This window comes from Limanda limanda, chromosome 16 (assembly GCF_963576545.1).
Source record: "Limanda limanda chromosome 16, fLimLim1.1, whole genome shotgun sequence".
NCBI lineage: Eukaryota > Metazoa > Chordata > Actinopteri > Pleuronectiformes > Pleuronectidae > Limanda > Limanda limanda.
In genome coordinates, this window is record NC_083651.1 from 7,697,501 (window position 1) to 7,724,174 (window position 26,674).

Consider the following 26,674-nt stretch of genomic DNA (forward strand, 5'->3'; position numbering starts at 1 on the left):
GGTAATCAAAGCCATGTACATGAATTAAAACGTTTATTGAGCTTTTTGTGTGCTTGGCACCTGTATTTACATTTTTTAAATGCCTCAAAAAAGAATCATTTAGCTATTTCCCTTTTTTTCACACATTTGTATCACCGACGGGCCTGTAAAATCGTTATATTGCTCAGCACTTAAATACACATCTCTACCACACACCAAAAACAAAAAACTCTGTTCTGCTATTGCTTCTTTTACAACTTTTCACACAACAACCTTTAAGCTTATGTTATTGATTGCATTTGCCATCTTATTTATATATAATATGCTTTAAAACATAATCCACTCAAACCTAGTGAAACCATTCCAGTCTATGAGGAGAGCAGGTTGATGTGGTGGAGTCCTCGTGGACACGCCGCTGGGAGTTTCCAGGATGAAGCCGTAATCCCTCTGTCGACCTGACCTACACTTCTTTGACTTACTGCGTCCATGTGTTGTGTTCAGCGTGTTTGGCACATGGACCCGGGCCGCCGCGGCGCACAGATACCTCCCCGTGCACGCTCCTGCGTATATGTAGAGCAGTGAGTCACTCTGTAATCTTGTCCAGTTGTCCCTTTCATTCCGGCCCAAACTTCAGACCATGACGGACGCAGCGCTGACCCTTTGACATTTCTAAAATGATACGACTCGAGTGCTGCGTGAAGTCCAAAACTTCTGGATCCCAGTGAAGACTCTTTGGTTACAGGATGTCGTGACCCGATGGCCTTTGAGTCCCCAAAATCCAGAGTGAGTCACTTGAAGAGGCTACTGCTGCTATTGCACCGCTACAGATTCACAACTGATAATCCTCCTGCAGCAGAGCGTGTGGGCTCCTCTCTCTCCTCGCACCGTTTGTTGTTGGTTTCCCGTCAGAAACTGTAAGAGCATTAAGTTGCTCCCCCAATTTTTTCACTTTATTAATACATAGATAATTTAATAATACTTTGACTCCCACTATATTGCTTTGTAAGTGGCGGGGGGTCTTTAAAAACAAAAAACATGAGATGAAATCCTTTTCTGAAAGGTTTGTTTTGTACTTCAGTACGTTAACATTTCATGTGAAAACACCTGTTTGACTTTGACGCCAAACTGGGTTCATCGATGAGGGATTTGCTTCTCACCTGAAAATACTTTAGAAACATGGGCGGACTGTGACGTTCGATGTCGATCTCTACACCATGTGCATGGACATCTGAGAGGAGGAGCCATACTGACGACCGTCACAGGAGCCGCCGCCCTGCTGGCCACCGGTGGGGTTGCCAATCATGTGCATCGTGTCCATGCCTCCGTTGGACAGGTACTGGCGCTCGGCGAAGGCCCCGGCGGACGAGGAGGAGCAGAGCAAACCTCCCTGAGGCTTCTCCGGGCTGGCGGCCAGGCGAGGAGAGGTGGGGAAGTTGTATCCGTACAGGTTGTAAGGGTTGTGCAGGGAGAAAGCATTGTAGGAGCCCTGCTGCACGTGGTGGTGGCCCCCGCTGAACATGTGGGCGGAGGATGGGGAGGAGCCGGATGAGGAGGACGAGGCGCCGCTCGAGCCGCCTCCGGCTTGCATCACGTACTGAAGCTGCGAGGCTGGGAAGGAGCCGAGCTGACCTCCGTAGGCGTCCATCTTGCCTCCGGAGCCACTGCCGCCGCTGCCACCGGTCAGGGATGGATGAGAGCTCCCTTGCATACCAGCGGCAATCATGGAGGAAGTCCTCTGTGGCAGGAAGGATTCAGAGGACTGAGCAGAGGCCACAGCGGCCCCTGCAGCCTGGAGGCGTCCGTAGGAACTGTCGGCCAGGCCTCCGTAGCCCTGCAGGGCGGCCATGTTGCTGCGGGCACAGGCCGGGTACTCAGACAGGCCCAGGTTGCAGAGCTGGCTTTCCCTGCAGCCCACATTGAAGGTGTTGGGAGCCAGGTGGAAGGTGGGAGGGGAGCAGGAGGGGGACAGGAGGTGCGCCGCTCCAGAAGGGGAGGGGGTTCCTGTGCTGGAGGTGGTGGGAGAAGTTCCTGTGCTTCCACCTGGAAAACACACAAATGCAAACAGAATGAAATACAGTGACTTTGACCACTGACGCCATGGAGGTGTGTTTTCATATGTGTCTGGTTTTTCGTTTGAAATTAAAATTACACAAATACAACTGAAAGCATTTCCAAATCAAAGGACGGATCCAGGAAGATTTGTTTTTAACTAGCTTTAGAGTGTTTGTCAAACCCTTTAAGTTTTCCCAGAGACAATTCATGGATCTTGGTGAAAAACATATATTTAGTGGATTCGTATCGATGAGTGTTTAATATTTTAAGTGTGAATCAGGACCAGTGCAAACGCGCAAAAAAGAAAAATATTTTCATAAGGATAAATAGAAAATTGGACTACCAGTCTGTTGTCCTGATTTGACAACAGATACCATGATGTGGGGCATTGTTCATATTCAGATTCAAGGTTTCATAAAGTTAAATCAATAATTGTAAAAGAACAATCTAATTTCTTGAACAGTTACAGGAGCATCTATCATTTCCCCGTGTTGGCAAGAGTCTTCCACGTTAATGTTGAGATCATAATTCAAGTTATCTCTTCCTTTATGTACGGATTTTACATCCTGGTGATAAGAAATGTGTTTAGCTGCCGTATTCCGCCACATGTCCCCCCCCCCCTTTTTTTTCTTACAAGAAAATTTGATATGATGGGAAAGTGACTTGAATCCGAACCCATCTACCTCTGACCTCCCTGTGGAGAGGAGCGAGAAACAAACAGGATTTCCCTGTGGGGAGGTGTTAGTATTCGTCTCTCATTTCCAGACCTCCACATCCTCTCTACCATGTGCAGGAAGAATGTGTTCTACAGATTTTGTTTTTTAATATACACTTACATGTTGAATAATGAACCAAGAAATCTAGTTTTTATAGAGGTGTCTCTTATGAAGCCGTCGCATCGACACCGCCCTTATCACTAAAATATGTAGATTCTCATTGCCTTATTCTGAAATTCTGAGGGGTTCATACTTGGGACCTGGCGGGAAAAACTGCGAAAAAAGTCAAGAGCAGCTGAGTCGGACATTTGCGTTCTGTCATTCAGCCCCTTTGGATCATTTCAGGAGAATATCTGGAGTTGAGTGCATGTATCTGAAAGCAGCTACAGTTTGAGTATTGTCTTCATGCACCGAGTCCGATAAATAAAACGAGCAGAGAGCCACATTATCAAATCACCTGTCGCCAATTTCATAAATAACCTTATAGATCCATGTGGACTCGCTCAAACACCTATACCTTTGGACTGATTTCAGATTCTTTCATCCTGTGCTTGGTACGAGGATCATGGACCATATCATAAAATATATACTGCTGGTATGCAGAGAGAAATATGGATTCAGTTTTGACCATGTCTGGTCAACAGAGCCCCCTTCCATCCCACCCCACCCCACATCCCCAGTTGGCACAAAGCGGCTCCACTAACCCAACCCTTTCATAGCGAATTGATAGCTGTGGGATATCAATTGCATATTTCTCGATTAATGAGAATTTGGCCCGGGTTCATCTTGCTGTTGGAGAAATTCGGTTTGAAACCATGAGGAGGCATAACTAAATGATCCAGGACTCGCTTGGCTGGAGTTCTGATTTTGCACCATATGCCTTCGATAATATTGCCGCAGCTCAGAGAGACAGAGGAGGGGGGTGCACCGAGGGAAGAGAGGAAGGTAGATATACATGAGGAAAAAAGAGAGAGGAGGGAAGAGAGGACGCTAGTTTGGTGATGTCATGTTTTCCTCTGGTTAGAAGGGTAAAGGTGCTTCAGTGGAATAATTGATTACTTGAAGGGGAAAGGGTCCAGGACTTTCAGGGCGGAGCAACACATTCACACACGGTCCCTGAACGCATCGCCCGGACTCCACAGTGTCCTCACAGCGTGACGCAGGGTTCACCACCGGCGCAGGGACCCGAATCACTCAGGAGGAGTTTAATAATAACAAACACATGTTTGCCTGCTCAGACAAAATACGCAGTGTCACGTCATGCTGACCTGTGATAAGGTCAGTGAGGAAGCAGAGGGGCTTCAGGACCCTTGATAAAAGCCATGACTAAGACGTGTGCTGACGCTGGGAGTCACACAGAGTGAGGTGTGTCGCGGAGCTGCAGGGTTTGTTTAACGATTCGTTACATTTTGTTTAACTGTCGAGGGCTGGTCGAGGTGTGAACGGCTCAGGAGGTGAAGGCCGACCTGCAGGAGTCACAACGTGTAAGGCCAAGCTCACATGGAGGACAATGATTGCTGTTGCAGAGATTGTTGAGATTGTTGAAGATTTGATTAAATAAACTTTACTATTAAACAATTAAGACCTTATAGTCAATGAGTAGAATTATGTACATGTGTCTACTCACTGGACAAAAGATAATAATATGGGGCAAAACTAGAACTAAACATATCTCCACCAGGGCCCAAACAGTGCCCCTTATGAAACCATATTTAAATACAACAAATTGCACACACTCATTAACATCAGTCCCCTAAACATGTAGGACTTTTTTACCAAGATCCATGATTTTTTTTTAGGAAATCCCTAAAATTCTGACAAATCTCAAAATGTCGAAGAAAGTGATAAATAAAGAATCCTGGATCTGCCCCCTGATCCGGATCCTGACCCATACAGCATCCCTCCCCCAAGTTCTGTAGTAATCCATTCAGTAGTTTTTGCATACTCCTTCAAAATAACAATAAACAAACTGCCTTCTTGGCAGATATGTGTTAATAAAAATGCATCAACTCCAACAATGAACATTATGTGTGTAACCAGAGTAGATGTCAAAGTGGCCTCTGAGGATTCAGAGCACATATGAAATGAGGAATCATTTAATTTCTCTCAGGTTTCAGTTTGAATTAGTTTCTCTGTTTTAAGATCAGACTGAGCTTTAACTCGAGGATGAAGATTCACCACAGTTGTGTTTGATAGAAAAGGTCAGAAAACTCTATCAGGTGTTTGACAGTGAGCACTTAACTTAACTAACACAAAAGCTACAATATTATTAATAATAACTTTGATATATATGGCGCCTTTCAAGATACTCCAAGGCCTCTCTACAAAGTCAGGAAATGAGAATAAAATAAATAATTAATCAACTCTGAATGTCGGCCATTCAGAATAAAACAAAGGAATCTTTCCAGAGAATTGGCAACTTGCTGCACCAATAAAATAATGAAAAGTCCATTAAAATGAAGACACAGAGAGCGGTTTTTACTTTGAGGAAACTGAAAATATGTTTGTCCTTTGTCGTTAATCTAAAACCTGTGTCTACAAAGACAATTGGGCAAGTGAGAATATGAAGTAGATGAGTAGGACTGGAGGGTTATTTCTGTCGCACCTTGTTGTTTCTGCATGTTGGTGAAGTCTTCAAAGGTCAGGGTCCTCACAGGAGGTCTCCAGAAAGCATAAGTCTCCATGATGGCCTCCAGGCCGGTCCTGACAGAGAGAGAGAGAGAGAGAGAGAGAGAGGGAAGATTCAGAGCACAAAACAACCACGGCAGAAATAAAAGAGGGGAAGCTTTAACGTTATTGGCCTTAGAGTGGATGGTGATTGATTTTTAAGAGTTTATTGCATGATTTTAAGCCTGACATGGCCGCACTCCCACTTATATCTGAGCTGTTTAACATCTGAGCTCCTCTGGCAGACGGAGCCACGATGAGATGTTCCAAAATCTCAACATGTCGCCGGTGACGCTGCTGTTCAGACCCTCAGCTCCCTCAAGTCCTCGAAGAGGCAAAGACTCACATCCGTTTTGTTTGATTTATCATTTTCATCAACTGGATTTTATTCATCAATAAACCTTCTAATGTCAGTGTTGTATTATTTCCGACTTACTCCCAAATTAATCATAACAAAGAAGAAAAATGTGTCGATTTTTTCTATCATTGATGTCGTCCTGTAGATTGAGTCACGTGTGATCTAAAGTTGCTTTTACTGAAACGTAACTGGATTATTTATTCAACACTTCTCTGGTCTTATCGACTACTCAAAGCTCTATGAGCCACATTCACTCATTCACACAGTGCTACTATAACACTTTTTTCTATCATTCACTGAAGCCGGGGGATCAAACCCACCCTCTGGCTAGTGGACGACCCGCTCCATCTCCTGACCCTCGGACCCTTCTGTTATAAAGTCAAAGCATATGATATCTATAATGTTTAGATTGTTTTCACACTGTCATAGAAGTAGTGATGTAATTATATATTTTAACACTAAGTCGTACTCACTAAAATTGTATTCATACAACCCATATTCACAAATCAGAATTTGCCTCATAGGGCCTAACAAGGTGTGACACAATATTATATCATTATTTTATTTAAAGGTTAATTTTATATTCTGTCATCTTCATCTATGTCAATGGGGAGAACCTCACAACATAATTTTTTTTAAACTACACTATTTACACATTTCAAACGATGTGATGAAAAACTAAACATGATAATAATAATAATAATAATAATAATAATAATAATAATAATAATAATAATAATAATAATAATAATAATAAATAATAAACTATATTTAAGATACCAGAGCTGTTTTAAATTTAAAATATTGTATATCACTGAGTGAAAGTTATTGATTTTATCAATAGACAAAATATGTTACAGACGTGTACTGATAGGAACTGAAATCTGTGACATTATGGGGACAAAAAGCAGGTCCCCAGAAATAAATCGTTAAATTTTAGGTTGAAAACATGTTGAAAGGTTAGGTTAAGGTTAACGTTAGACCGGTAGTAGCAATGGTTAAGGTTAAAGTATCCAGGAACTGAAAGTAAGTCAATGTAATATCCTCTGAAGTCGACGGGACACGTGCATGTGTGTTTATGTGTGTGTGTGTGTTTGTGTGTTTGGTGTGAGTTTGTGTGTGTTTATACACGAGAGGAGAGAGCTGGACCTGAGTAACAGAGTGAGAATAAATGTGGATAAATAAGAAAAGGCATATTGAGAGAGGCCTGAGGTAAATGAATCAGACTGGTTGAGAGAGCATTAGAATGAACAGAGAGAGAGAGAGAGCGAGGGGGCGGGAGAAACTGGAGTCCTGCTCGGAGGAAACTGGAGCCATTAAAAAGGAGCAGGCTTTTACTGGGCACATAAATCTAGGTGACGTTTCATCTTGAATCTGTACACGGTTCTCCTTCCTGCTTGATTTACTTCCCTGCGCCCCACTCGGCCCCGTCCCAGGCAAACCAGCGCCGGTCGCCGCTTGCTCGCCGTGTTATTTTAGGGCCACTGACTCCCAGTCCGTGGCAGCTCGTTAGCGTGCCGTGCTAATCGGGCCGGCCCTCGCCATCACTGCAGTCATTCATACAGACACACTGCTGCTGGACCAAAATCCAACAAATGAGCCGTATCCCTCTGCTAGGCCATAAAGGCCGGTCACCAGACACAAACCACTGCACCACCATAACACCCGGGGAGGCTTCTATATTAAGGAGCTATTAGGAACATCAAGAAAACAAGCTGCTGCTTAGTGTGAGAATTAGCAGCGCAGATTTTCCCTTTCTGTTCATTTTAAATTTCCCCTCGATGTGGAATTACTTGGTAATTTTCCACATTCACAGTGAGGTTCTGCCAATAAACCAAAGAAAATAAACTGTGACTGTTAATGTGGTTCATATCCGATACTAATATAAGCAACAATAACAGAAGATGTCACGCCACTTCAAATACGTTTCCACCACCAGCCTTCAACTTCTGTATATGAGCTGAAATTACTGCGAAATATTAAAGGGTTAATGGTTATTAAGCCTTATCCATGATTTTTTAAAGCAAAACTTTCAATATAATAATAAAATAACAAGAATACCTTATCTTTAGTGTGCAGCGTTGTTTAAGGCTCAGTCCTGTGTTGTGTGACCTTTAACCTTTTCTTATTCTCGTCAGTAAGTCCATCATAACATCTGATCCTGTGTAACAAGTGTCGCTCAATCCCACTTTCAATTTGAGCAAATCTTTTTTTTTTGTAATCCAAAGGTTTATTGGTTTTAAATATTTCAGTATTTAGACTTTAAATGTTAACATTTTTGTGCATTATACAGATACAAATTTCATGTTGTACTGAAAGACACTTTGGAAAACCTTATTATCCAACAAAAAAATAAAAATTATTGGAAATGTCACGTGTCATTTCCAAACTCTGAAAGCTGATTCTGAAGCAACTGCAATTTGAATCAGAAACTGAGCTCTGTGAGACACAGCGATGACAGAATATCAGTAGACAGCATTTGTGGGGAGTATCTTCATGTTCATGTTAGTTTATAATCGATTATAATAAAATTTACTGGTACCAACATGATTATTATTATATTATCTATAGGTTTTATTGTGTCAGCATGTCAGCATTAAGAAATAACTGTTAAACCCACACGCGCTTTGAAACTGGCCAGACACTGGAGAGTCTCTGTGTGTGTGTGTGTGTGTGTGTGTGTGTGTGTGTGTGTGTGTGTGTGTGTGTGTGTGTGTGTGTGTGTGTGTGTGTGTGTGTGTGTGTGTGTGTGTGTGTGTGTGTGTGTGTGTGTGTGTGTGTGTGTGTGTGTGTGTGTGTGTGTGTGTGTGTGTGTGTGTGTCAGAAGACGGAGGATACATTTGATACAGGAACTGGAGGCGACTCGGCCCCTTTCCTCAGTAAAACGAAAAAGCAAATGTGCAATCTACTGTTCACATCAGCCAATCACAAATCAGATTATTCTTTCTTAAACTTATTGATTGGCTGCATCTCTCACACTGACATGTATCCATCCCTGGGATAATGATGAGTCACAGAGGGCTTCTCTTTAATGTAGATTTTAATCTAACTAAACTTTTTCTTTCCCTCTTCTTACAATTATTGCAAGTGCCTTTCTTTCTGTAGTTTTCCTCTACTATAAACAACATGATATTTTTCCTTATACATACAGCTTAGTTATTATTATAGTTAACGCTCATCGTTGGAATTCCAGAAGTTTTTCCAAATTTAAAATGTCATCAGTAACACTTTACAAAAACAGCTCTTAAAACCTTCCAGCTTTGGTGTTACAATTAATAAAAGTGAACAACAAATTATATTGTCCGCAGTTTTTTTCTCATGAGCAGTAGACACCCTTATCCAATCAAACCCTACGTCACCAGAATTCTGCAAAAGAAGCAGAATGAAGTATCGAGGGTCCGCAGCTCGCCAACAACATCCAAGAACGATCAAAGATCAAAAAGCAGCTCGAGCCATGAGGCGTATAATTCAAAATGACTCAGAGGGTTTTTAAGGTGACAGAATCTCAGAGTGGCGGACACTCTCCCAAAATGCTCTGAAGCTCTGACTTGAATCAGAGCTAAATAATTCCCACCAGGACTGAAGGGACTGAATCACAAGCGATACGTGAGCGTAAATTCATTTTCTCTCTCCGCGGACAAATATCTCATTCTCCTTATCTTTTCATCTGTAGCCTTTTTCTGCAATGAAATTCTAATGCCACTCCATAAATCAAACGGTCTATTGTTTGAAAAATGAAAAAAGATGTCTCAAATATCTGCGTGCCAATAATGCGGACCAGATGAGGGGGCCTGCTTTCATGTGCAGAGGGGTCTGGTGGCTCAGTGCACTCCCGCCTCTCTCTCCTCCTCAAACGCTACATATGATAATTCAGGAATCGAGAGGGAAGAGAGACCGGGAGAGGTGAAGGAGAGAAGGGAAAAGGTACGGATGAAGTGAGGAGGAAACTTGAGGAAAGGAAATTAAAGAGTTTTTAGTGAGAAACATTAAGCTAATGTATTCATATAATTAGCTTATTAAATCAAAAGGTGCATCTGTGATGGTGACGTGGTTTTTGGGGGGATGGCTGTGGCTCAGGAGGTATAGGGACATTCGGTAGTTGGATCCCCGGCTCCTCCATATTGCATTCCTAAGTGTCCTTGGGCAAGATATTGAACCCCCAAATTGCCCCAGACGGCCTTTGCCAGATAAATACAATCAAGTTAGTCCAGTTTGGACTCTACAGCATCAGCAAGTGTGTGTGCGTGTGCTCTGTCTTTGTGACATTTAAGGTTGTGACAGGACGAGTGGAGCTAAGAGTCAACATTTCTTACAGAATCCTGCTGGAGTCTTAAAATGTGTGATGTTGCATGACTCACCGAGTGTGTGGGAATGTGGAATAAAAAGCCATTACCTCAGACCGAGCGTTAATAAACTCGTAGGCATGGATTTGGTGATTTGCAGGTTTAAAAGATGTCTAGACGTCTCGGTTAAAAAAGCCCAAATTACATTCAAACCATTGTTCCAGCAGCATTTTACGACTACAGTACATTTCAGACTGAAACACGTTCTAAGTATGTGTTGAAAAAAATTCAATAGTTTTATGTTCCTGTGTCGAAAAAAAGGGTCTGCAAAATATTCAGCCCACCTCTAACAGAAAAGGGGTCATGGAGATGCAACACAAACGTATTGATATCCTCAATATGTATGAACAAATCCTGAAATCTGATCCAGGAACTAATCAGTGCCTCCACTAAGGAGCATTACACAAACACTACTGGACAGATAATAGGATACGGAATGGGAGAGAACCAATTCAATTTGCGTGCAGATCTGGATCAAACATTGAAATTGTGACCTGGGGCATTTTTGATAAAATCCCATTAATTTCTCAGAGAATAATTAACGGATCTTGATGAAATAAATGAGAAATATTTGACTGATATCTACCAGCAATTTAGTGCCGCGTGATTGAATGTAAGGAAACTGTTCGGCCTTGGTGGACATATCCACCTTACTGGGACGTAGACACAGAAAAAGCATGAATCTAATCTTCAACCGTGAAACCTCCAATTCAACAGGACTTTTGAAAATGTGAAGAAACAGTTCAGATTAAAGGTGGATATTTCAGATGGCTGCGGCGTAGCAGTGGTGAGAAGCTCCATGAATTGCTGGAGCTGAACTGTGTACTGTCAAAACTGTAACTACAATTTGGTAAATGGATTCCATTCATATAGCACTTGTTCTTGAACACGTTAACATGCAGACTGGACCCGGGGATCACACCGCCGACCTTCTGATAAGTGGGTGACCATCTCCACCTCCTAATCCACAGCTGTCCCCTGATTCTAAAACTATTAATAAAATATCATATGCAGGACTCGTGACCTTCAGTCCTTTAAATCTTCTACACATATCACCTGCTCCCGTCCAAACACATGTGGTGACAGGGACTTCAGTCTGTGTGTTTGTGCACTTTACCACATTCATCCTTTTACTGTGTATATGTGAGTTTAATGGTTTTACATTTGTTTGGTTTCTAATTGCTTCCCAACTTAACTTTATTCTCTAACCTACTTTATAAAATCAAATAATCAATAGAAGGTCAGCAGCAGCTACACAGAGACCATGGGATGACAACATCTGTGACAGATCTGCTTTTATTCCTTCTCCGACATATCTTTAATGAAAATTAAGAAGGTTTGGAGTGAAGCGACATCAAATATTTTAAGCCCTCATCACGATGAATCATACCACAAACACACCATTACTTTGAGAATTGTTATTAAAGGGCATTTTATCAGATGAATGAGACAATAACAGAAACAAAGAGAGAGAGCGACACGTCCACCAATCACTCTCTGTCCTGCAGATCCCACTCCTTCTTGGCAGCAGACGAAGCAGCTGTTTTTATATAGAACAGCATATGGTGCTAAGTGCTAACTTCAGAGGATCATTTCCATATGAAAAGTCACACAGAGAAAAAAAAAGATCTGACTCTTGCTGGCAGCGTGGAAAAGGCTGTAACAGGACGAATTGTGTGACAGATGCTGTCATATTGTACCTGTTTCTGCCGGAGTCCCGAAATCCTTTGGCGAACGGGTTGCGATCGATCTTTAGTCTGGTGATCTGCAAACAAGAAGAGATTGTTTTGATTACTGCATTGTATTGTGTAATATTTGTAATTGGTTCCATAATACAAATGGTTGGTTCCAGAATTTAAAGTAAAAACAAAAAAAGTTTTTAAGTTCAATAATCCTTCCCCACTGTAGTTAAAAGAAGAATTTAACTGATCCTAGTTCAATTTATTTAACTTTAACTTATCAAGTTATTTCTGAATTGTATCATATTTACACAGAAAACTGGTGATTGATGAAACTAACTAACATTCCAAAAATTCAACCTCAATTTCTGTGCACGAAGAGTTGTATGACTTAAAAACAGAATGCAGATTTTGAAGGATTACTTTTCATTCATTTTGGCATTTGCAGGATGGTTCAAATTTGTGTAGCAAATGATGAATGATGCATTTTCGTGTTGGTAAATAAAACCCGAGGTGCAGACCTGTTGGTTCTGGTAGGCGGTGACGGTGGTGAAGACGGTCTCGGGGAAGCTGAAGGTCTTCACTCCCTCGCCGCTCGGCACCGGCTTGTTTGGAGAGAGCTCGCTGCTGAAGTCCTTCCTGATGACGTGAACACGAGGCTGGTACTTGTGCATGGAGTGGAGGATGATCTGGAAGTATGAGAAGGGAAAAAGGAGAAGTGCAGACACTGTCAATATTAATAGGACTGATGGTGTCTGAGAAGGCTCAGCTCAATCATATAGGTAGCACAGGAGAAAGGTGTTTGACGTTTAAAGGAAAGAAAGAAGAAAAAAACACTAGTCCAGAAATTATTATCTCCCGGTTTGAATCTATGTGTGAGTCGAAGTTGTGAGTCAAAAAAAAGCAAAAATTAGGTTGAACATCTTCCAACTTGAGAATATTTGATCAGTCGCCTGCGTCACCTGAAGTAAGTAGAGCCTGACCGATATAGACTTTTAGGAGCTGATGCCAATATTAGGGAGTAAGACATTTATTGTAACGATATATTGGCGATAATGTTGTAATCAAACCCTTGATATTTTTCAGTTTAAGCATAAACTTTTTTGTAAATAACTATAAATTAAACAAATATAACCAAATATATAGAAATTGATTTAAGAAAAAAAATGTTTTAAATGTATGTGTAATGTCTGTATTGCTTATTCTGTAAAATAAAAGTTTTCATATCAACAATTATAAAAACCGATACTGATATGGCTGTGAAACACTGATAATGGCCAATTCTAATTAGTTTGGTCTCGTAATAAGACGTACAGCCATAAGAAATAACTGAATAGAAATAAAGAAAGAGAAAAGTGCCGATTCTAATATGAGAAGATCTTGGCTTGTAGTTGTGCTGAAGGTGAATTTGTTGAGTGACGGCCTTCACACCTACAGGAAAGTGTCTCTACAAGCATGTGCGATATGAGCTTGTGAACTTTGCAGTTCAAGGCAAAACACAAAACCCTTCCTCTCTGCCTTTCATTTTCTCCGAGTGCAAACACACAGAACATGCACTTCCTTCATAACATCAATTAGCTCCACAGATTCCCTATCAGAGCGCCTCGGCACTGAGTTCACACTGAGATGACGCTCGGAGGATGGCCGAGGATTATTTCACCGAGGAGCGGAGGCGTCAGACGGTGTCGGCCCCAGCCTCGCCTCGGGGCCTCGGGGCCTCCGTCTGCTCTTGATTAATCCGAGAGTGAGAAAACCTCCCCAGAGCCGAGCAACCTCCAGAACTCCGCTCCCTTCTACAACAGAGGGGGGTCACTTCAAACCCAGGCCCGTTAGAGGGGGAAAACAGCTCGGAGAGTATCAGAAACACTACATGCAACGTTCCAGACCTCGAGTCGCACACTTCGGCTAACACACGCGACATCAAACGCACATGCACATTAGGAGTGGGGCTGCGGAGTCGTAACACACAGATGCACGCTCTGATCTGCAGCGCGTTGTGTTCATTAGAGCTGCGCTGAGTTCATTTCTTTAGTGTTCTGGCACATTCTGCTCAGATCACACGTCAATCAAAGCATGTGGGTGGAGCCGTGTCTTTTTCCCTCGAGTAAAAAGTGCAAATCGCGTCTCCCACAAGGAACAAGTGTCTCCTGGCTGCGTTTTCCTGCAGCTGTTCTCTCAATAAGCATTAAATGACTGCAAATCCGGCCAAACTGTTTATATGTATTTGTCTCTTTATGTTCTTTTGACCGTGATGATTCATTCTGCAAGGGACGGTAAACACGTTTTTAGAGGATACAGATTTCCAACGTCTGTTTGTGGCAATTGGTGCTCAAGCAAAACCCCATCGCCTGCTCTCGTGAAGCGAGTACAGGCGGAATCGCAGTCGTGTTTTAGCAATAAAGATTTCACATTTGATACACGCTGCCTCAGATGCCTTACGGCCCAGAGGAGTCATGCTTTTAGTCTCAGGCCAGCCCGAGGTGATGTAAAGTCAAATCTGATCGCACATCAACAGGCTGAACTCACAACATCAACCCAGAGAGCGGCCAGAGGACCTCGGCCCACAGTTGTCCCCGTTCAAATGCAATTACGCTAAATAAGCGATGTTTTCTTTTTCATGGTCGGTAATGACGTTGTTTTAATCCCCCTTTGAAAGTCATCTGGCCGTTCACACCGGAGAGACACCGACACATCCTGCAGATGTCGTGTGTATCTCCCGAGGAAATCAGCTCACGTCAAATTTAGCTTATTTTCAGTTTTCAAACATAGATAAGAAACACTTTAAAGTCCATAACCGATGAGGAATCAAAGAGAGTCATCACAGCCTTCGGTTAAACTCATCGTGTCCCCTGTGAAATTACTCATTACACACTGGAACAATGCGGACTCTCAGTTGGACGCTCACCAGCAGCGACAGAACATGAGCAGGGCCACAATAACACTGCTGTCATGTGAAAAGCCTCTGAAAACAAGTGCTCCAAGCGGCCTGTGTTGTCTCCACCGTGTTTTGAGCGATCTTGAGCAACAGCAGTGACACATTACAATGCTATCAATCATGAGCAACAAAGCAAAATGGTACGCAATGAAAAAAACAGCCTCTATTGGCCGTTCCAGGCTGCTTCAGCGTTTTATTAGATTTTCCCATAGAGCGGCGGGGAGAGACAGGAAATAGACGACAGGCCAGAGAGACAGCATGAGGCCGATGTGAACCCAGGAGGACGGAGAGGAACCGGTCCAGTCGGGCACAGGGTGTCCCAAGGACAAAGACCTGCACTGTTAGCTTACATTGTGATCTGCTCTATTTATACAGATGACACCAGAACGCTGAGCTGTGAACTTTGGTCAAGTTGTTATGATCTAATCCCGACTTTATGTTGATGCATGAGAAAGAACACATGCCTCCAATATTACATACTATATATTATGATACTTTACGTCTCCTAATATGACCTAATATGTTTTATACTTCAAACTCTTCTACACTACCGAGGGAATATTCTCATTTTACTTCACTGATCGCTGCAGTCAAAGTAGTTCATGTTTACTAGAAGCAAATAATATTTGTTATATAAACATTGGACCACAGTCAGTGATGTAACAGTGAACTCTTCTACGCTGCAGAGGGAAAATGTTCATTTTACTTCACTTTCTAATTTACTTCTACTTGAACTCTATGGTCAAAGTAGTTAAATATTTAACTTCGGATCATGAAAAACGTAAGATATAATAAGTATTTAAGATAAGCGTCATCATGACCAGTTGCTATAATGACACTTACGAAGTAATTAAGAATGTGGTATTAATAATAGTCAGCTGGGATTGGATCCAGACCCAACTCGATCCTCAATGGATGGATGGATGGATGGATGGATGGATGATAAAAACAGTCAAAGGAGCCATTTTTCTGCACGAGTAATTTTCCTTTAAAACCCTAACTTTTTGTAATAATTGTTTATTTCTCTATGATTATATTTAAAAGCAGTTACAATGTCATTTTTATTTTGATCTTCTAGTGGTCGCCACAGTAGAAATAAGCCATTGTACTTTATTGGTTTGCATTTTCTATGATTGGAAACACTCCAGTGAAGAGTTAGTGTTTTTCTTTTAAATCAGCAAATTAAATCACACGATCAATCATAATCAAAATCATGTTTTATGAGGTGATTATATGATAATTTTGTATGTTAAGCCAATGGATTTTTTATGTTTTAAAAGCTTGTAGGGAATTTCCTAAATAATATGGAAATACTCAAGAAGTAGAGATTAGAGATAAATACAAATTCATGCAGCTTTCATGTTTATTTTTGTGTTTTTGTTTTGTTTCCTGCAGATGCTTTGATCACAACATTTTTAACCAGTAAAGATTGTGTCGTTTCTTCTGGAATTCTTTGGAATTCTTTGGTCCAAATGCAGTTAAACCTGCAGATCTCATCATCACTAACTAGTAGAGGCACAGTTTATCAGTCTGGAGGAGGATGCGCTGTCTGAGACGCAATAAATATTGTTTCTCACGTAAGAATCTGCTTCTGTTGTGCACTGGGACGCCTGATGATTCACGACATGCAGCGCTGTGTCTGTTTCTGATGAGGCAGACGATTCATGACAACTCCAGGCAGGAGGATGAGCAAGAAGTGGAGAGGTTTTCCCACACAGGAAGCTGAAAAATTAATTTCCTTTGGCCTCCAACACCCTCCCCCGGGGAAACAAAGAACTAAATCTGAGCAAAAACAGAGGAGAGTCGACCTCCCTCTCGCTCTGAGAGAACACAGCATGTGAATCCTCGCGCACCAACGCCCATATGTTTTTTTCATTTGTCACCACAGAGATGATGTGCAGAGCTGTGACAGCCCCACACAGCTCACTGAGACAAACTGGCCGTGGCCATTTTGTCACAGGGCTGTAAACATCTCTCTCCTGGTGCCGTCACTACTCTTTTTTAATCGCTCCATCACCTGCTTGCACCAGTATTTTATCAGTTTATAAAAGCACTTGGTTTTTAATACAGACGTGGATTTGCCATTGATTCAATCTTTTAATTTCCACAAAAAGTCTAGAATGAAACTGAAATTCTTACCCTGAGTGGTTTTATACGTTTCATGGTAAGATTGTCAGAAGAACGCTCTGAGTTTTAAGCCTTAATTTCACTCAGGATTTCATGATCTTTAACTCATTCACCTTCCAAGAGGATAATGTTATTTTGTGGGAAGCATTTGAAATTAAATGCAACGCCTGCACCTTCCTATCTTGCACATGTTTACTTTCACGTCTTTTTACATTCAATTCCTACCATCTCTGGTTTTAGCTGGCTACACCAAAGCCAACACCAAACAACAAGTTGAAGCCAGCGCTTCATGTGGCTCTGTGTTTACACAGTGACGTCTTGAACCGGTCATGTGATTTGATCACGCCCGTGTGACCAGTGACTCCAGAGGGTTAAATTTGATCAGTGTATTTTCACTGGGGAACGTGTTGTGTTTGAGTTTGGTGATAAAAATGTGGATTTTTGAGATAAAATACATTTAGCAGTTCTCTTTAAGGATCCATTAAGTAATCCCTGGTCTCACTGGAAGAGAAACATGAAGACAAGCTGACAGACATATCTTGGCTTTTTAAGCTTGTTGCTTCTTTAGACATCTGTCGGACATTAAGAATTATTATTCATTTTATTTCTTTTTTGCACTTGCGTGATATCAGCTAACTCCAGACAAAAATAACTTCCAATGTGGATCATGTTTATGTCTATTCTTTAACTTTATCAAAGCTTTGCAGCAATGCAGCTGCACAAATGTTTCTTATTGTACAATTTGGTCATTTTATAATGTTCTTTTTAGCATTTTCTCATCTTTCTTGCAGCTTTGAGCTATAAGAGGCCAGTCAGAGTAATTAATCAAAGGAACATGTCCCTTCTCCGTTTATAACTATACAGAGTTATAAAGTCAGGCTCTCACTTGCTGCCTGCTTGCTAATGATACTTAAAGAAAAACAGTAAATCAAACAAATTGTGGAGGAACTTGTTGCAACACAATTCAATATTTTCACCTAGGAAACCCACAGTTCACATTCAGAGCAGCCGAGTCCAGCATCAGACTGCTTTACCCCCCCACCTCTGATACTGACTGGAAACAAGCTCGGCAGTAAATTAAACCAATTGTGGTCGGACCTAAATTTAAGCTCAGTAGTGCTGTGGCTGCTGGAGCAAACTACAAATCAAACGCAGTCATTAGGTGCATATAACGAAACCGCTTCATTAGAAAATGCTTGACAGACCCATGAAGGAAATGACCATTACATAGCCTATTAAAACAAGGGCATGAGTTCATATCCCTCAAACACATCCAATACCTTTCCATGCTAATTTAGAAAGTTAATAATCAGAACGGACAAATCTTCGACATGTGTGAGTCGTGTATTGCAGAAAATCTGTTCTGAACAAGCATCATAGCTCATGTGAGTCATGAAACCAAAAGTTCCACAAAGAACCTCCTCAGTTTTCCTTTATAAGCAAATGCATCGATGCAATTTCAGCCCATAGTCAGCACTATTTTTAAATACTGACATCCTAACACGATGTAACATTAACATATTTCCCATGCATATACAGGTCTTGTAGGATGCTCTAAATATCTTTTATATCGTCTTGAGTCCTTTGCAGATGTTTCGTGACAACATGTAAAACCAATGAGCGACAGAGAAGCTGTGAAGATGAAGAGTGGTTTGCTTACGTGTCCCTGGTCGTCCAGTTCGTTGTTGGTGAGTTTGAGCTTGTCGAAGCTGACCACCTGCCTCATCCAGGTGTCTCCTGAGGCCAGGGAGTCTGGGTGGATGTAGACCCGCGGAGGCACCGGGGAGTCGGCGTTTCCTGCCACCATCCACTTCGAGCTGTGGTACACATACCTGCAAGACAAGAGGAGGGAGGAACAGCAGATGTCACAAATATCCAGTCACAGATGATTTTATTTTGGGCTATTTGTCTTCACACAAAGTTTGACAAGTGAAATTGTGCTTCACACTATGGCAGAATTCTTTTTTTTGTTTCTTTTCAGACACAGAAAGCGAAGATAAATATTGTGGTCACATTATAAACGGTTATATTATGAAACATATAAAAGGTTTCTTTTTGTACCGAATTTGTTCACAAATGTGAAATATCTTAAAACAACAAAAGTTTTTGTAATGGCTATTTCATTGAGTTTTCAGTTTGTGTAAATTGTTCCTGGTAATATTTAATATAAAATGTTTCACTGTAAACCATAGCTGGGATTTTGCTTGATAATTTCATGTTAAAACCAGCCTGTTCGAGACGTTTTAGTTTGATTTTCAAATATCATATAAACACTGGATGTTTCTTCTTGAACAGTTTGCAGGAAGATCGGGCTCAATTGTTTCCTGCGTGTTGGAGGAGAACTGAGCACAACATTATTCTGAAACTACAATTTCCATTTTCATCTGTTTTCATGCATCACACATCAGGTTGTTGGTCTGCAGAAGTTAAATCAAATCTCCATCTCTCTTATAATCGTTAATCCCTTTATTTAAATCTCTGAGGTTACTTCAGGGTTGAACGCCTCTGCTTCTTTCACTACGCTGGAAAACAACTTCCAAACACTGGAAACATGTTGCCACGGCGCCGACTTTTAAACCTCATCTGTTGTTTCTTCATTGTGCTTGAAATTTCTAACAACGCCGTCATAAAATATTCCAAATGAACACACACACACACACACACACTCAGCTGTGCACTTTCAATTTAGCTAAGCCATAATATTTGATGATGTTGTGTGTGAGTTTTGGTACTGTGGGGCGTCCCAGCCATTAAACAGCAGGGAGAGAGAAGAAAGAGAAAAGGAAGTAAGAAAGAAAGAGAGAAAGAAAGAAAGAAAGAGAGAAAAAGAAAACGACTTTTACCCTCCTTTGTAAACTGCCAGAAACCACCAGTCGCTGTAGTATGCACCATTTAAAAAACAAACGACAAGAGGGAAAGGCTGGGGGCAGTGGGCGAATGCAAAAGAAAAGAAGAAAAGACAGAAATGCACAGACAGAGACGGTGAAGAAAAATCAGCAAGAAAGATGAAGAGAGAGACAGTCGAAGGACAGAGGGATAAAAGAGGGGAGGAATGGCAGGAGAGAGAGGAGCACTGAAGGGGAGAGAGAGGTAGTGAGTGAGAGGGGAAGAGAGAGAGAGAGTGTGAAGCACAGCTGTTTGCCTTTAGTTCTGGCCGGGCGCTCAGTCCAAAGTGTTTTATCTGCAGCGTCTCTGCCAAAGTCATCACTCACTCCTGAAACATGGACAAAACTCTCATTTGGTCCTTTTGTTATTGCCACAAAGGGCTGCACCACCCCATTACACACACACACACACACACACAGGCACACACGCGCAGGCACGCACGCACACATCAAATTTAAGTACATTCCAATACACACAAAAATACATACTCAGCCTCTTTCTGCCGCAGAGAACACAAATACATGCACAGATTTAAAATGCATCGGGGGGGGCGTTTCGCGGGATGTTGGCAAACACACCCGCTGGCGGCCATATTGGAGGTCTGAACGGATGTTTTCAACATTACATTCATGCACAGATCTACATTATTACAGACTCTACGGATTAACAGGGAGGATTTAGTGCAAATTTTAATTTTAGGGAGCTCAGTTGGAGCTGTTATTCTTCAGGCTGGTGCCTCTATGTGTCTTTATGTGTCTCACATATCTCGAGGATCGTTCGTCTTATCAGATGCACATTTGGTACGAAGACAGATTCTCTATGGGTTTCATGCATTGCAACAGTCTCATTATCGCTCCACACAGATCTGCTGATTCAGGTCGAATGCACCATGTACGTCATGATTTATTCACCGAGTCCCTCTCTGTTGCATTTTGTTTTGCATGAATGTTTTTGCAGTAGTTCCAACTGGCCCACCCAAAATCCAAGGATTAGACACGCAACTAATCATGTCCACAATTTCCACTCATTAGCTCGGTTTGACTTGACTTTGGCTCAGTGTAGAGTCTGAACACCAAACCAAATTGACTAAATTACATTTTAGGAGATGTGTCGTATGCAGGACTCCTATGCTCATGACATTTTAGGTTGAAACTGAGAACTTGTTAGCAAACAGCTTGTGTGTACAAATCCAGCAGTAACATGATAACTTTTTAACCTCATAATGTTGTGTCTGCTTCCTGCTGATCAGATTGTGCCAAGTGTTTTTTAGAGCTTCTATAAAGAGCTGCCTACTTCAGCCGAAAATGGGACGTGAGATTCAACTCATTAATCAACTCATTAGTTATGAGCCAGACCGGAAAATATCCGGGATGAAGCTCCTCATAACTCGTTTCTTAATGACATATAGGCAACTTCTATCATTCAATTCGCTATCCAGACAACGACACATTCCTCAAATAAACATTCAATGAGGAAAAACCAACATCTCTACAGGTCTCAGTAATCCGAAGCACACACCTCCACACACACCGGACGTATACAGTCACAAAGGGTGCCGGGCGTGTCTGTAATTTCCTGTTTGGAGCCCTGTTTAGGGTCACGCTCGGCATAGCAGGGAGAGTGTTAAGGAACGAGGAAACTTTAGCCCCAAACAGGACTGGAAATCTGATTAGTCCGCCCGCTTTCATCTTCCATAAATCTGCCATCTGGCACCGGCACGATCAATAAAGACTGGACTTTATGTGACACTCTTACTGGACGGACGGGGGGAGGGAGGAGGTGGGTGTGTGGTTGGGGGTGTCGGGTGGGGGGGGGGTTGTTTCCCTTCCCAGCCGACACCGAAATGTACAGCTGACAAAACTGAATGGCAGCGCACACCCCGATTCTCCGTCTTTCTCTCACAAACGCACAATTACACTCATCAGCGTGTGTGTGTGTGTCTATGTGTGTAGGTGTGTGTGCTGAGCTCATCACACACACACACACACTCCAACGCAGGCATGCACATAAAAACACACATTTACACACTTGCCAAACCTAGCCTGTATATTAGGTTACTGTACTGAGAGAATATTGCTATTGAATTCCCATTCAGGGTTGACTGACGTGCGTGTGTGTGTGTGTGTGTGTGTGTGTGTGTGTGTGTGTGTGTGTGTGTGTGTGTGTGTTCTGTTTGTAAGAGAGTCGGCTTTGTGTGTACACGTGTCCATGATGGAATTCTCATGCTTATGAAGACCAAATGTCCTCACAGAGACAGATAAACTATGACATTTTGCCAATTTTCACACTGAATCTGTTTCACACTCACATACGTCTTTATTAGATAAACGTTAGAATGATTGATAGGATCAAGTTGTTGTAGGGTGTCAGGGTAGGATGGCGACAAAAGTTCCTGTAGGTGTGTCTCTGTGGCTTTGAATGTGTTTCTAATTTTAAATAGGTACCTATGTATGTGTGTGTGTGTGCTCGTATTGTTCTATACATTCAAAGACCAGATGTCCTCACAAAGATAGTTAAATGAGAAAAATATTTTTTTTACAGTCCTCCAAATTATAACAAGGCCCCTGGCTATTCCCTGTTAGGGTTATTCATTCTGTATCCAGGTGTCTTCTATTTATATACTTATGAGGACCAGATTGGATAAAATGAGAGATTAAAGTGGAGATTAGGTAACGTTGTTTAAAATCACATTTAGGCTATAGGATTCCGATTAGGTCGGGGATAGGTGTAATGACCATGTGCAAAGACTGTCCTCATGAGGATAGTAACAAAGACGCCTCTGTGTTTTTGTGTCTTTTATCCTGCTTAAGAACCACCAAATGTCCTCACTAGAATACATCATCAGTAATATTTTGCCAGTTGTCTCTTACACTTAAAGTATGAGATTAGATTTTGAATTTAGCATGAAAAATTGAGGATTTTCAACATGGATCAATTGACTGTCCCCAGAAATAGCAACGTAGAGGCCTGTGGGTATTTGTATGTGTTTTAAATTTGATTGTGTGTGTGTGTGTGTTCTTTTGTTTCTATACTTATGAGAACCAGGTGTCAGCACCAAAAATACAACAATATTTTGCAAATCTTCACATCTTCACCGGGTCAGTTCCAAATTAGATTAAGGTTCTGTTTGTAAAAGTGTATGCGTGTATGTGTGTGTGTATATGTGTGTGTGTGTGTGTGTGTGTGTGTGTGTGTGTGTGTGTGTGTGTGTGTGTGTGTGTGTGTGTGTGTGTGTGTGTGTGTGTGTGTGTGTGTGTGTGTGTGTGTGTGTGTGTGTATGTGTGTGTGTATTTATATATAATATTGTTTTGTGAAACCAAATGCCCTTGTAAATATAGGAAAATAAAGACTTAAAAAGACCAGTTTAATATTTGGCCTTGTGTTTATTAGTTACAGTTTTAGTTACAGTTCATATTTGACTTATGTTTTGGTCGAATAAAGTCAGTTAAGGGTTAACAAGAGTTTGTTTTGAATGATTGTCCTCACAAGTATAGTTCCACAGCTGTCCTTGGTGTGTGTTTTATCCCTTAAGAACGTGTTTCTAATTTTGTAAGGGTATCGGGTGTGTGTGAGTGTGTGTACGTGTGCATGTGTGTGTTCTTTTATTTCTATACTTATATCAGGTCAAGTGTATGAGCCAGAAACAAACTTGATAACATCAAATGAGAGTAACATTAGATTAAAGATTAGCTTTTGGTTTAGATTAACTTCATTTAACTTTAACAATGTGGGTTTAAAATCAGATTTAGGTTTGGGTCGGGTTGAATTCAGTGACTGACCTCACATGTATAGCAACATTAATTCTTTTTGTGTGTACTGGTGTGTGTCATGTGCTTACTTTTATGTGTTTGTGTGTGTGTGTTTTTGGACTTACAAGTACCAAATGTCCCCATGAAGATAGATTTAAATGTCTAATCTTTTACTTTGATGCAGTTTTATGGACCTGGGTTTATTGGATACAGATTAGAAATACACAACAAGACATCACCTTGTATGTTTCATTCATTTTCAATATGTTTATGTGTGTCTCTGATGCACAGTTGAAAGAATGAGGTAAGCTGTGTTCAGCGTCCTGAGCTCAGAGCAAACCGAGCGACTGTCCACATGAAAGAACTGTAATATATGGAGATTTAATGAGACGTTCCTAAAGAGGGGCAGGAGGCCCAAGTGAAGTGAGTTGATTCCAATAAAGACCGGATTTCCAGAGCCCAAACTCTCCATGACTGTGAGACCCACCACGACAGCCTCCAGCTCAGTTTGCAAAGCCCTGTGGTAAATTCCCCAGCCAGGAAGAAAATCCTATTTAATTTTACAAGATCTTATAGCCTCTAAAAATCCTCCATGATGTCTTGGTTCGCTGTTCAGAGAACGTCTGCTGTGCTCTGCTGGAAAACTTTACATTAATGCACAACGATATGAAATGACAGAGGAAGGAAACCCGGATCCAACCCACACACTGCAGAAGTGTTTTTATTAATCGATTGTTTTCTAATGCAGACTAGTGTCTTAATTTCTCTCCGCCTAGCCTGTTTTTCATCTGATTTGACAGGAAGGGCTCTCCGTCTCCCTGTGAGATGACATGATTTTGTCTTGCAGATGGAGGGAATATTCGTGTGGCACACCCACATCTTCAATCAAATACTCACTCCTGCATAGCAACACATGAAAATAAAACACCGTAACACAGATCAATGAGTTCTAACCTCATGCTTCTTCTGCTCAAGGTCTATAAACTCTATTTTCATCCTGAGGATTTTCAAACATGTGGTGAAGTTTGCATCTCTGCATTTATGACAACCTGCTGCTCTGAGGAGTTGTTTTAAAAAAGACTCTTGCAAAGACTGCAGGGGTCCACTCAACACTGACACACCCAAACCTGGAAAACCAGCCCATAGTAGCATCATCATCACATCCATCTGACATCAGATGCCACACCTCAGGGAAGCAGTTCCATCCATTGTTTTAGAGAAGTTAGTGTGATATTTGTGGTCAATTCTTCATTATGGCTGTAAAAAGAAAGCCAATAAATTCTTCTGGTCACACCCGCATACACTGTCCTGGTGCTTTATATACACTCACTACATACGTATCAATCCACAGGGGAAAATAGTCCCCAACAAATCCACTTTTTATCTTGGTTTGAATAAGGTCTGCTATAACCTACAGTGCCGGGCTCTTCTTGGGAAATTACATGGAAGTAATGTGGATTTTATTCAGACCAACACATTATTGGTTTGTGTGTGTTTTCATTTTGCAGGATCAAAGAATATCACCAGCTTGTTTCACCATCTCATTTGATCTGAATGTTGTTTCTGAGGTCATTTAGTCTAAATCTCGTAAAACCACAAATTAAACCATCCATTCCAGTTCAGAAATCCATCTACTGGCAGCTTTGATACAAGAAAAACAGCAACAGCTTGTAGAAGTCTTAACTGGTCAAACTGTTGTGAATGAAATGAGGCAGACTCTGGGTTATTTGCCAAATTATCACTTCATAACACAAAGTAACAGCCTGTATCTGCATCAAATACACAGGAAAACCTCATGATTTCACCATCTGCATCTTATACTTCCTCATTTCTGCCATAATACCTGAAGAATGATGATACTGAGCTATGAAAGTAACCGAATAAAACTACTACACTCACCCTCTACAACAGCAGCTCCAAAGCCTTTTCAGTATCACAAATTTTCTTTCCATCTCAACCTGTTTTTTTTTGTCATATCCGTCATTAGACCTGAACACTGAGAGTTATCCTATTTGCAGGCAGCCTCTGGCTCTGCGGCTCGGCCTGTGGGATGATGAATACATTTCAATCTTCTCTCTCTGGCTCCAACTTCAGGCACTGGGAGCGTTGGCCGGGGATATCAGTCTTATTGCATATCCAGAGAGATCCATCATATACAAGCTCTCCTCCAGCACATGCACACTTTAATCACTTTCGCTTTACGTCACGGATGCAAATGATGGGAATAACTACTTTCAATGGATTGCGAGAGAAAAACGCTGCAGCCCTGCAGCAGTTGTGTGAGAAATCATAAAAATGAAAAGAAAAGCTAGGACATCTTTGCTCGGTTCAAGTCCTTGTTATGTACGGGTCTGACATGAGAAATGGCGTAAAGATGAGAACAATCCAACTGGGTCAAAATGTTGGTCTGACATTTGAAAATTGTCCAGGAAAATAGAGTTTAATCCTTGCTCATGCATATATGACCGTGCTTGTGCTTATTGTGCACAGCTGTGCATTTATTAAAAGGAGTTCTGAAGCTGGATGCAGCTATTTTCAGAGCGAAGCTGTCATTTCAGGCTGGTGTGGAGCATCTGTAAATTTGACTTTTTTCAAAGAAGAAAACACTATTACTCAGCGTTTTCACCGCAGCTTAATTGTTGTCGTGGCTGAGAAGCATCTGAAACAGCTTTCAGACCATCACAGGACATTAAATTCCCCAGTGAAACCAAAAGGAACAAAATCATTTTGGTTTTTAACAGCAGTTTGGTAAAGAAACAGTCGGACACATTTTTGTATTTGGGAGGCGAGTAAATGGAAAGAACCATCCATAAAGAATGCCAAGACAATTTGATTCAATATCTGATGTCTGCTATGTTGCATGTCACAGTCATTCCTCTCCAGTCATGTTATTTGTGTGTGAGGAAGATACCTGTATCTCTTGTTGTCCACAGGCACAATGTCCATGGCGATGTAATACTGCTGATGAGGGTCCAGTCCTGCGATCTTTACCCTCATGGCAGGGAACATCCTCCTGATGAAGACAAAACAAAACACGATGAGGTAAGGATGAAGTCTCTGCCCTTTTCCGTCTAAAGAGACGACAATGTTAAAAATACCTCTCAAAATAACAAGTGTCCCAAAACACACCACTACCACTGAAACCAGACGGATGAAGTCAGTCAGCTGCCGACACCGTGTCAG

At 41.5% G+C, this 26,674-nt stretch overlaps 1 protein-coding gene across 1 annotated transcript in view; it reads right to left on the reverse strand.

Moving 5' to 3' along the window:
- Positions 1-1,186: 1,186 nt before the first annotated feature.
- Positions 1,187-26,674, reverse strand: part of tbx15 (T-box transcription factor 15) — a 35,277-nt gene continuing 9,789 nt past the window's right edge. The window contains exons 3-8 of the mRNA XM_061089067.1: positions 26,403-26,504; positions 18,517-18,688; positions 12,316-12,483; positions 11,816-11,880; positions 5,353-5,450; positions 1,187-2,019 (exon numbers count right to left, since the gene is read on the reverse strand). Of these exons, the coding sequence (XP_060945050.1) occupies positions 1,187-2,019; positions 5,353-5,450; positions 11,816-11,880; positions 12,316-12,483; positions 18,517-18,688; positions 26,403-26,504 (1,438 nt within the window). The remainder of the gene's footprint in view (positions 2,020-5,352; positions 5,451-11,815; positions 11,881-12,315; positions 12,484-18,516; positions 18,689-26,402; positions 26,505-26,674) is intronic.